The 12,766-nt window shown below is 39.5% G+C and overlaps 1 protein-coding gene across 1 annotated transcript; it reads left to right on the top strand.

Moving 5' to 3' along the window:
- Nucleotides 1-737: 737 nt before the first annotated feature.
- On the top strand, nucleotides 738-7,956 carry LOC106914965 (voltage-dependent L-type calcium channel subunit beta-4-like). The gene is made up of 12 exons (XM_088007540.1): nucleotides 738-857; nucleotides 940-1,128; nucleotides 1,260-1,382; nucleotides 1,476-1,597; nucleotides 1,821-1,873; nucleotides 3,060-3,079; nucleotides 3,272-3,352; nucleotides 5,649-5,707; nucleotides 5,895-5,995; nucleotides 6,129-6,280; nucleotides 6,459-6,554; nucleotides 6,774-7,956. The coding sequence occupies exons 1-12, from the start codon at nucleotides 738-740 to the stop codon at nucleotides 6,954-6,956; spliced, it is 1,299 nt and encodes a 432-aa protein (XP_087863666.1). The 3' UTR covers nucleotides 6,957-7,956.
- Nucleotides 7,957-12,766: the final 4,810 nt, after the last annotated feature.

A 12,766-nucleotide genomic window follows, 5' to 3' on the forward strand; every position in this document is an offset into this window, starting at 1 on the left:
GGTTTTAACTAAATCAATCATTTCTGATGAAACTGGTCAAACCATAGAGGAGAACTAAGTTGGAAAACCTTTTAATGGTTACAAACAGAGCGGTCAAGGCGAAGCGTTTTAGGAGATGAGGTGATTTCCTTCAGATCTTTGGGATTTGAACCATGCCAAAAATAACAAGGCAGAACATTTTTATCTTGAATAAAGTCCCTTTTTTCTCTCTTCTAATGGACTCTGTGGCTCTACAAATGGCTCTCATATATAAATAATTCCAAAATCCTTTGCTTTAGATTTTTGCTCAACCTGTTTTGGGGGAACTTGGCTGATATCAAAGAGCTGCAGCTGAACAGGAGGAGGGAAGAGGCGCAAAGTGAGCTAGACGTGACGAAAAGGGTCAAATAAACCTTTTAAGATACTTTATTTGGCTTTTTTATGAGGTTGCTCACTTCTAAATATGATGTTGGTGTGAGAAGATGAGTAAGGTGAGGTTTGTGTTTTAATTTTTAATCAATATAAAAGGACAGATCTCAGGATCTCTCCAGCACTTTCTATTGTCCTTTATTCTTTCTTGCAAAGGTTATTTATTGGCTCACAAAGAATTTCTGTACTGAAACCAGTAAAACTATAAAATGCCAAATAGTGTTTTATTTTTACACTCAACCTTTTTGGGCGCAGACTGGATTTCTTCCAACACATGCTGAAGTGGATAAACAGGGAAGGTTGTGCCTGTTGTTAGTGTTGCGGTACTCATGAACACCATGTTCCCACGGGAAGGGCTGCTTTGGAAAGCTACAAGAAAGGACAAGCAGGTGCAGGGACAGGTATACGATGGGACAGGCATGGAGGACACGGATTATCTGTGTGAAGTGGTACATTTGTTACTTTCCTTTTACTCTTAATAAAATTATAAGCAATTCCTGCCGGATGTTGCATTGAAACGGGTTCATCTCTTCCTTCAGGTCACCTCTGAGAGTTTTACTTTTTTTTTTTTTTTTTTACATTTTCTCTCTCCCTGTCCAGGGTTCAGCTGATTCCTACGCTAGTCGACCCTCTGATTCCGACCTGTCCCTGGAGGAAGACCAGGAGGCGTCTCGGCGTGAAGCCGAGCGCCAGGCTCAGCTGCAGCTGGAAAGAGCCAAGGTAAGAGGCTCAAATTTATGTTAATCCCTTAAAAATCAGTAGTACGAGATCTCTACTATGGTGTTAAGTCTTCTACGTCTATGGAGCCCAAAGGACTGCTGGAAACTGCTTTATATACTTGTCCTCAACAGTCCAAGCCGGTGGCATTTGCAGTGAAAACCAATGTGAGTTATTGTGGGGCCCTTGATGAAGATTGTCCGGTCCAAGGTGCTGCTATCAACTTTGAAACCAAAGACTTTCTGCACATAAAAGAGGTAGAAAACATCAAAACTCAACATGACAATAATCCATGGCAAATTAATCTTTAGATATAATGTTAAGCCATTGTGCAATTTCCTTCCCTGCAGAAATATAACAATGACTGGTGGATTGGCCGGCTAGTGAAAGAAGGGGCAGACATTACATTTATCCCGAGCCCAGTGAAACTGGAGGCCATGAGGATAAAACAAGAGCAAAAAGCAGCTGCCAGGTCAAAACACACACGGCCCTCATGGATTTGTTTGCTGCCACTCTGTATTTCTGAGTTTCTCTGCCCTGATTCTTACCAGCTAGCTCTTCAGTACACACTGAAAACTTTTCAAAGCTATAAATAGCTTTTGCTCATGTGTTGAGCTTTTTTTTGGAGCTCTCCAAATTGCCTCCTGGGGGGATTCATCACGCATAATAAAGTTTTGCATTATGTCGCTCTGCAGGAAAGGAGGGAACGCATCATCGGGAGGCTGGAGGTCCACCCCTCCATCTGCAGGTAAGGGGGACAGGAAGAGCTGCGTTACGTTTCTCGTCTGCTGGAGCCTGGTGATCCCCATAGGTCAGATTTATATATGCAGTAGTGAAAAGGCTCATTTTAAAATAATGCCAAAGAAAGGAAATAACATTTGGAATGACATTCATGTGAATGACTCTTGGGTCCTCTGGACTTGATAAAGTCTTTGCTTGCATGAAACAAAGATTTCACACAAACTAGTAGAAAGTCACTTTTTTTGGTTAAGAACCATTTTCTAATTGTGACGAATGATCAGGTTAATCACACCCGGCAACTTCACAGAAAACTACAGAACTCAATATTTACGTTATAGATCTGTAAATGGACCGTCTCTGCAAGAGCCTGCTGGTCCCATGATGACATGTTGGAGTTTTTGGAGACTTCTTTTAGCATCCTTGTCATCTGCTTTTAGGATAAACTTGCTTGGATGACCATGTTGGCAGCCATTTTGACAACATGTTCAGAGCTTATAAACTATTATCCGATACAATCACAGCAAGTCCATGTTCATTTGAAACCTCTTTGAATCCTTTGCTAGACTCGTATGCTAATCCAATATTCTGTCTAAGCTGTCTGAGGTTTAAACAGGACAAACTCCTTACAATGCTGAATAGCAATGTTCCCATCCTCTGTTGTTCTCATATGTGACCCTACATGAATTTAGCCAAGTTAGCAGGGAACAACTGTTGGGTCGAAATTTTTCTTACATTTTAGAGAAAGTTTTAAAATGTCTTTTTTGCTGTTTTTGCTTGGTTTCATTACTTGGTGTTTTACGATATTGTTTTATAATTTATGTTACTTATTGTACGTCCAGAGTTGTTAGAAATGCACATGGACCCTAATATTTTTACCTGACTGTAAAATCCATCCATCCATCCATCCATCCATCCATCCATCCATCCATCCATCCATCCATCCATCCATCCATCCATCCATCCATCCATCCATCCATCCATCCATCCATCCATCCATCCATCCATCCATCCATCCATCCATCCATCCATCCATCCATCCATCCATCCAGTTGAGAGTTTGCATGTTGAAAAATGTGTAGGAACCCTTTGACTCAACTCTGGACTCTCTGGGTATTTTATTTACTTAAAGCTTTGTATCCTCTGCTATTTTCCTCATAAATCATGTTTAATGTTAATTGTATTTGCCCTAAAAGCCAAACAGAAGCAGAAACAGGTATGTTTGTCCTTTTCCTTCCTTGTCTCTTTGTATTTTTTATTTTCTTTTACTTTGCAGTTCATACTCTGCTACTGAGTGCACAGCCATCCAATTTTTAACAAATTATCTCCTGGAGTGTGTTTCCATTCACTTCAGTGGTTCTGTGCTCTCCCGTCCTCCACCCCCTGCCTGCGTTTGTGACCTCTGCAGACCGAACATGTTCCTCCCTATGACGTGGTTCCCTCCATGAGGCCCGTGGTGCTGGTGGGCCCTTCACTGAAAGGCTATGAAGTGAGTTGATTACCCACCGAGTTATCTGCTTTCACTGTGCAAAAGCTGTTAGAAAGAAATAGGACAGACACCTTGAGACTTCAAAACTACAACGTCAATGACTCCCAGTTGGGACATTTTCACAACACTGACTTTACAGTTCACGTTATCCCCTTCATTACAAAATACTTTATTCAGATTAAAACAAGCAGTGAGCAAAACAAAAATATGCAGGCATTTGTAAACTTTGCATCTCATAAATGTTCCATTTAGATAGGAGGTGAAGCATACTTATTAAATTAGAGAAACAGCCCTGTTTTAAACACTTATAGGATCAACCTGTAAGGCTTTGCCGTCACAGACCGAGAAACAATTTTTTGGAAATAGTTGCTCTGACTGTAGATATAAGTGAGGTTAAGGACTCCCTCTCTTAGAGCTCAGGTTTTGGAGTTCTTGAAGTTGTCAACTATGAAACCACTTGTTGCCACTTGCCATAAAGGAACAAATGCCTCAGCTAACTTACAGGCCGTTTGAGAGTGACTCTTTTCTTGCACCCATTATCAACCTAAAGAATGACACAGACTATCTGCACAGTTTGAGTAGCATGTTCTGTTGTCTTTCCTATTTTGTAGAGTAGTTCACTGAAATTGGCCTCTGTAATATTTTTTTTTCCCATAGGAAATAGGAAATTGCGGATTACTACTTAAAAGTCCTCTAGCCACTGTGATCAACCTAGAAGAGATTTATAATTTGTCATGTTAAATTTAAAGAAGAGGCATTGTTTGGGGTACCAAAAAATAAATACACTTCCATGTAAATGTGTGCAACGGTTCATAAATAATCTGCAGAACACCAAAATAACTGTAACCCTAGAAATGTACCAGACACATTCAATTGTGTTTGAGCTCAGTCTGTTGGAATGTTGCTTCAGTCAAAAGTGGAGTGGATTTTCAGATCCAGTGGGTTTTTTTTTTTTTTTTTTTGGTTGTTTTTCCAGAATTATCCAATGCACAGCGTTACTAAACATTGCAGTCACATTCTTCAAAGACTGCTGCCTCTCGGATCAGCCAAACCAATATGTCTCCTCATAAATCCTAACACAGTTCGTATTGGAAAATTACTTCACAGACAGTCGCACCGTGTATGAAACCTACGAACCCTTCAGCATGGAATGAGTCTGCGTTTGAGTATGTTGAAATGCAAGGCGAGTGGTGTGTTTCTGAGCCTCTGTGTTTTTCTCTCTGCCCTGATCTCTCCGCTGTGATCTCACACACTGCATGCCAAGCCGTCTGTGTTTGTGTGCATGTGTGTGAAATATTTATGCATTGCAGTGGTGCGATGTGCTTCGGGGATGCTCCGGTGGTGAACACCAGCTTGCCTCCCTCTCCCTCTTGTTCTCATTCTCTCTGCTTTGTCTCACTTGTACATATTGCATGCTGCCACTCCTTGATGCTCTTCCACATTAACTCCTTTCTCTCCTCTCTGAACCCCCTCTTGTGGTCACTCCATTTCTCTGCATCAGAATGGAAGAGCAATCCTATCTAAAAGCCATTGATATTTTTTGCAACTGCTGAAAATTAGACCGTGATGATGCCGCCTTAGAAAAATCCAGAATGAAGTCATGTTGAAACTTTTTTTTTTGTTTTAGAACTACAGCTTTAGGGTTGTCCCTCTTTTAGTTGAAATGTTCATTAATTGTCCGTAACAAATCGATGCTAAAGCTCGTGGAGCTTCAAGGTAATGACGGTGAAACTCATTGCTGAAGTGAATGTGGCCACCTAACATCCAAAGCTTTCTAATAAGTAATAAAATCTGTTCATTTACGCTTATGGTTATTTGTATCTCATTAAGTTATTCAAACATGTATTGTAGTAACATTATTTAGTTATATAACATTAGCTTACCATGGTAACTAACTACATCAACTTTTTTTTTCAACTAAAACACATTTTAGTTGGGTAGATGTCCTTGTTTTTTGGGTTAAATGTCTTTTTCTTTTTCCTCTAAATGCCACTGAGAACAGCCCCAGAGCCTCAAGTGGTCCATTTCTCACAGCTTCAGAAAATAGTCACATTTATTGACAATTATTATTTTTACTTGAGAAGGCCTACTAGCCTAAAATTAAAAGACAAAATCAAGGAATATATTTACAGTCCAGTGAAAACAATATTTGTACCAGCGTCTAATGATCTGGAACGTGGTTGCAATGAGAAAGAGAACAAAGCCTTACAAACCAGACGAAGATATGACACATTGTGTCTTCGTTGTGTTATTAGAGCAATTGTCTTCTGACTCCTTTGCACTTTGTTTCTCTCAGGTGACTGACATGATGCAGAAAGCTTTGTTTGACTTCCTAAAGCACAGATTTGTCGACAGGTGAGCACGGCTGTCTCTGCTGCACAAACACCGTGTCTGGGTTCGTTGTGGCGTTCTGCCTATCACGTTTCATGGTGGCTAGGATACAGCATGATGAGGAATTATTTTTAGCTCCCTGAGAGTACAGTTTCACTCCTTTGAAATGGAACAGGAGTGGATAAGATGTGATAAGATGCTCCTTCCTCAGGATCACCATTACACGGGTGACTGCTGATCTGTCCCTGGCAAAGCGCTCGGTGCTGAACAAGAAGGCGATAATGGAGAGATCCAACACTCGCTCTAGTCTGGGTAAATAATGAGAAAAGCTGCCTTCAATCTTTTTGGTGGTGAATGAAGATCAATAAGAGCTAAGAATAGATACCTCCACTGACTCTTGAATTAAATGTTTTTTTTTTTTTCTTTTTTTCTGGTTTGCTCTCAGCTGAAGTCCAGAGTGAGATAGAGAGGATCTTTGAGTTGGCAAAGTCTCTTCAGCTGGTCGTCCTGGATGCAGATACCATCAACCATCCAGCCCAGCTCCTCAAAACATCTCTGGCTCCCATCATCGTCTATGTTAAAGTTTCATCACCCAAAGTACAGTAAAGCCTGCATTGTGTTTTGAAAAAGGATCAATCAAAACAGGTTTACGGTCTTTTTTCAAAAAGCATAACTGCGAACCAGGCTGATTTAATATGGAAGCAAACAGTCAGCTGCTTTGATTTGAATTGATTTAGTGAAACCAATGACCAATCGTCTTTGATTCATCCTACAGGTTCTCCAGAGGCTGATAAAGTCTCGAGGGAAGTCCCAAAGCAAGCACCTCAATGTCCAGATGATGGCCGGAGACAAGCTGGCTCAGTGTCCTCCTGTATGTCCCTCTGTTTTCATTTCAATCTAAGTCCATCTGTTTTATTTAAAATATTTAAAAAGGTACAGCACACATTAATAAGCAAACAGCTAAATGAACATGAGCAATCCATCAGACTAGTTTCCATCACTAGTTCCAATGTCTGATGTGAGAAAAGACACAGAAACAAAGACTAAAGAGAGTTTTTATAAAGTATTTTTTGTGCTTTTGGTCCTTCAGGAGATGTTTGACGTAATCCTGGATGAGAATCAGCTGGAAGAAGCCTGCGACCACCTCGCGGAGTACCTGGAAATTTACTGGCGAGCTACACATCTCCCTGGTTCTGCCCCAGTTAATCCCTTACAGGATCAAAATATGGTCACCCCACCTTCAGCCAACTCCAGCCAGCAGGTACAAACATAGAGCAGACTAAAATGTTAACCTTATATTGAAGTTCCATTAATTAGCTTCACCTTCTCTGCTTTTTTGTCCGAAACAGTTTTCAGAGACTCAAGAGTTGATAGAATGATCCCAGCCTCAGATGCAGGTGAGCAGAAAGTAATGTTTTTGTTTGTTTGAATGGGTTTTTTTTTTTTTTTTTTTTTTTTTTTTTTTTTAACGAGTTAAACCATGTGACATTTATTTATATTTTAAAACTTCATTCACCCGAAAAAAAAAAAAAAAAAAGTTGTTTTAAATAGGGTTCTGTGGAGTATCAATCAGAAATCTGTTATCTGGTCAAGATGGCAGCTGTGATTATAACATAGAAAAAGGAACTATAGGACTGTGGAGGATGTCTCCAGGTGTTGCATGAAAGAGCATGTTCCCTCTGACGGCACAGAAAACAGGGGACATATTGGATCCTGGAAAGACTGCAGTGTTTCAAGAGGAAGGAAGTTGTTTTTTTTATTATTATTATAATGGGTCCAGGTGTGGAACAGAAACAGATGCTAGAAATTCTTATTTTGTGTTCAGATTGTTAGACATCTGTCTTCGTGGGTTTCACTATAAATGTCCCAAACTTTAGAATAAAGGCTGATGCTGCACAAAAACTGTCAGGCTACGAATTTGTAACAGATGCAAAGTAACAGTTCATATGAACCGAAATAAAACTTTCTGTCATTGTGTTTATGGATGAGGCTGGACCAAAACGCAAGCCAGTATCCTGGAGACAAATAATGAAATAAGTTTTAATAGTTTCAAAACAACTTACAGAAATACAGAGGTAAACACAAGGGGAGCCAAGGTGACAGAACTATAAACATTATCTCACTAAAATAACTAAGAACAGAGTGACTTAAAGTAAGACAGAAATGGATGTTGATTTGATTAAAACAAAGAATAACTAAAGTCAAACACAGACAACAAATGATCACAAATATAAACCCAGAAAAATTCCCAAAACAACCTAAGATCCTGACACTTTAGACAGGAGTGGTTCTAAGCTGGCAGAAAACTGCTTTGCAACTGGATCCCTATGATTTCTTATCTAAATCAAGATCGTTATTCGCTGCACACAAGACCCTACTTAAAAAGATGTTTCATCGAGTAATTTGATTTCCTCCTCAGAAATTCATTAGTAACATTTTTAGTTAAGAAAATGTTACTTAACAAAAACTTGTGGAAACAAATGAGGACAAATGAGAGTAGTTCTCACATCAAAGCCAGACTAAAGGTTAAAGGATATTTCTAAACACACACATTTGTGTGTGTGTGCGTGTGCGTGTGTGTGTGTGTGTGTGTGTGTGTGTGTGTTTCCTTTTCTGCAGGTGCAGCCTGTGCTGTCGGCTGGGGTCAGAACAGTCAGGACATGGAGAACAGGGACCACCAGGGGGCAGCAGCCTTCCTCCTCTCATCAAAGCCAGCCATCACCTTCTCCACATGTGGGGCAGAGAGAAGAGCAGGGTCCACGCAAAGGGTGAAAGAGCGGAAGTGTGGTGAGCTGGGATAGGAGGAGAAATATTCCACATAGGGAGGAAGATGCACCCACCTGCAGCCTCACTGCTGCCCCAGGGGCCAGACATCCCTGCTCCCACCGTCAACTGATAACTCAGGGCCGCTTTCTGCCGCTGCAAAAGCACCGGTTTACAGAAACCGGGGGAACAGTGCAGTCACTGTTCACCTCCTTACCACCAATCCTCCCATGTCATACTTTCTTCAATTCAGATGGTGAAAAAAAGAAAAAGAAAAAAAATCCCTAATATCCATGAAAGATGAGCCAGCCCATGAGTGTCTGTAGCTGTCTGAAGCACACAAAGGCTGATTCATCTCTCACCGGAGATGCATCACACATCTAAGGGGCTGAGGTATGTTAGTCCATAATACCACTGGCACAGAAAAGCTGTTGGCACATCACCAGGTTTCCAGTGCAGGGCTCTTAGGGTTTAATGTCTGATTCGCCTTGCTTCCTCGCGGGTGCAAGGAGTGACAGAAAATCTATTATGTATGTCTTCCATGTCTGCAGCTTTAAGTGAGCTGCCATTTTAAATGTTTAACTAAAATGCTTCCTTAAAAGTACGTTTGCTCCTGTCAGAGTCATTGCAGTATCACATTTGCATGGAGACACATGGGGGGGGGGAAAATAGCGATTTTGTCTTCCTTTATCCTCTTACTTTCCACTCCTGGTTTATCCAGGATTCTTCTTTCTGTCTGCCCTTGTACTAAAACAGTCTACACAACTATCTGTTACTCATATATTTTCTCTGAGTATACCAAATGCATATCTCTACATGTAGCTTTTATGCAAATAATGTATAACAAACACTGATAGCATACATTTTCTACGTCTTTGCCACTGCTGGTGAATGTAAGTTAAGTCCGGTGTGTTGGTCGATTACAGAGTCCTTACGGTAAAATGCGCAGGCAGTTGAAGTCCAGCCCTGGGATTGTAACTTTTTCCTTTAACTAATAAAACCAGATGGAAATTGGTCACATTTAGTTTTAAATCTAAAATAAATTTATCCACTGATCGTAGTCACATTGTCCCTTCCAAAAAAGTAAAGATGTTTGTGTAACAATGACAGCCACCAAATACTTATAGGTATGTTATTTATTAAATAAATGATCTTATGATGCATGGGAAGCTGTAGCCAGGGGTGTAGCCAAAGGAGTAGCGTCTGTCATTTCTGACTAAAATGTGTTTTGCATTTTCAGAAACTCCACTGGTTGAAGCTCAACATGTTACCAACACATTTATTCATATTTATTAAATATTTTAGACAATTTTATTCACAGAATTATATTGTTACATTTTTAATTAAGTTTGTGAATTTCTAATATTTATGCATGAACTAAACCTAAGACAGTATATTCTCACACAAGTCCAAATGAGAGATACACAGAATCAAATTCTTGTAAATTTAACCACTACTGATGAAAATGTCATTTGCTGCTGATATTAAGCTTTAAGGTTTGTGCAGAAAGGAATTATCTTTTCTTTCTTTTTTTTTCATAATGATGATCACAGCAGTCTTGTATTAATGAAGTAGGAATAAAATCAAATCTGATTGTGACAAGACATTCATAGGATTTAGGACTGAATGGTGAAGATCTGCAAGTAAAACACTTATCTGTGTTGATTAGAAAGTCGATATTTTCAGTCAGGATGTTTTTGTCCCTGATACCAATCTGAGTGCTTGAGAAAAAACCTGTAGCCGATACCTACTGAGCTCCAAACTTTGCTCAAGTCTTCATTCTTTAGTTGACGGCAATTGATACTCTGTCGCAACTTGTGTGTTTTCAGTTCAACTTTGCACTGTTGAAGGCTGAAAACACACAGCTACAGTCTTCGTCAAAGTCATTCTGCTGCTGACCATATTTTTATTCACACCGATTGCAACGTAGACCATTGCTGTCGTCCTCACTGCTTGTTTCAGCCTCCGTGCCGCGTTACTAAGCATTTTGGCTCGTGGGTCATCAAAGTCGCGCTGTGGCTCAGACATTTAAGGCTAAACGGCTCGCAACACAGGCGTATTCCTCAAATACTAGATCCATCTGACTGAATGAAAATGCTTCAGAATCCATGTCCAGACCAGTTCAGAGTCATTCATTCAGCATCGCGTTTACTAAAGCCAAATAATTCGTCTGAAACTCAGATCTTTGTGTCAGTTCTGCGGATTAACTATTAATATAGAAGACTTTCTGTCCTTAAAAAGAGAAAAGTTTCAGCTGCGCAGTGCGGACCGCATTACAAACAAGAAATCCAAGACAGTGCAATCTCCTTTTCACAATTGATGTACTTAAAGACTGACATTAAGCCGCATTAATAGTAAAGACTTTTGTCTACTATATTGTTTGTTTCTACTTAAATTCTGTTCCTCCTCCTAAATATTGTGAGAAGGTTCAACTACTGCTTCGGACATTTAAAAAAAAAAAACTCCAAGATTTTATCGTATCTTAATCTTCAATCATTTTTTAAATTAAACTTTAAACGAATTAACACTTTAATACTCACCCACTGGGGACTTGTGTGTTAACATAAGTAAATAATAATTATCCTGTCATTCAAGCAAGTCCAACCAATGTGACTGAAAAGCAACAAACTCTTAACTCGCCCAGTGGCTGCTGTCTTTTGTGCATGTGAGATTTTAAAGTTCCTGAAGGGAGACTTTTGTTCATTTCTGGCATGTTTATGTCAAATAAGCATGGCAGACCTTAAACAGTATGGTGATTACTGAAGATGTTTAGCTGAATCTCAGTCTGAAATTGCAAGCCATGCAGTGGTACAGTCTGTCTCCAAATTTGCCTCATTTGTTTTTTTTTTTGTTTTTTTTGACACCTCACGGTTCTTAAACTTCCATCTCAGTGCAACTGCTTCGAAATTATTAGGAGACAATGTTCATCTAAACTCATGTAAATAACCTATTGTATGTGCATGGCATATATTGTACTCCTGTTGCATCAGAAGGGCTGCAAGGATCATCCTCACATGAGCAAATCAACATGACCTACATAACCACTTACATATGCATTATAAAAGATAAGATGTAAATACTGTAAATGATTAGTATTAAATTCCATGCAAACGTTGCTAACTCTGACCAACAAAAAGTTTTCAGTTCTTTGTTTTTTTTGTTTGTTTGTTTGTTTGTTTGTTTTTTTCACAGTGCACAGCTCAGAAAGCATGTGTTTGTGATATCCTCTGTTTTTAATATGATGCACTTTTTATCCAGGACCAGAGATGTCTTTCACTGAGACTGACACTTCTAATACGTCAGGTTGCAGATTAATACCTTCCACCTGATAAAACACCAAGAGCACAAGACCTTCTTAGGATTAAACCTTGGATAAACCAGATCCTTGTTTTGTTTTTGTTTTTTGTTTTTTTGAGTTGTATTGCAGAATAATTCTATTGTAACTAAACTATTTTTTTTCCATATCCAAAGCACAATGTTTTTATTACTATTATTTATTTCACTGGCCTAAATTCTGGATGCAATATAAAGTTTAGTATTGTTAAGATACAAGCTGAGACTATCAAGATATCTCCTCGGTTGGGGTGGGGTATAATTGCACTATTATTGTTTACATGGATGCTTTTTTTTTCTCTCTCTCTCTCTCTCTCTCTCTCTCTCTCTCTCTCTCTCTCTCTCTCTCCCTCTCTCTCTCTCTCTCTCTTTTTGATGCAATAAATGCACTCAATGTATGCCGTATGTACCTCCAGCTGTGATCCCAACAACGCTGCTGGTTTCCGAAAACAGGACTAAAGCAGTCCGACATTATCTGATGATGAAATGTGCTTGGTGTGTGTATCTGTCAACGCCACGCGAGAACGAAGGGGTAAATAAAAATATTACAGTGACATTCTTTGTGCATTTATTTAAAGACATTCACATATCCACCAGCAGAGGGCGTGTATTGTGCGGTTATGAAGGCAGGAAAACGAAGTGAAGAGAAGCCATACTCGTGTCCTGGTTCGGGTTTCCTGATGGTTTTAAATGTTGATGGTAGTCTGAGGCCGTGAGTCTCAACAGTTAAAAGATGGCGGCTCCCTCGGGTTGGGGGTTAAAGTCTTCGCCTCAAAGTACGTTAGCATAAATAAATACCTTCTTGTATTTTGTTCATGAGTGATGTTGAGGTGGAGTGGGATATAGACAGATTTAGATTTGTTTAAAAAAAGCAAAAAACATCAAAACTTTAAATGTTTCAGTCTATCATGATGAGACATCATGACTGGAAGAGACTCTGTATGCAATCAGTAGATGTTAACGTTCTTGTACTTCTCCTTTATTTCC

Source organism: Poecilia mexicana, unplaced genomic scaffold (genome assembly GCF_051168715.1).
Source record: "Poecilia mexicana isolate PSO_F unplaced genomic scaffold, ASM5116871v1 scaffold_7, whole genome shotgun sequence".
NCBI lineage: Eukaryota > Metazoa > Chordata > Actinopteri > Cyprinodontiformes > Poeciliidae > Poecilia > Poecilia mexicana.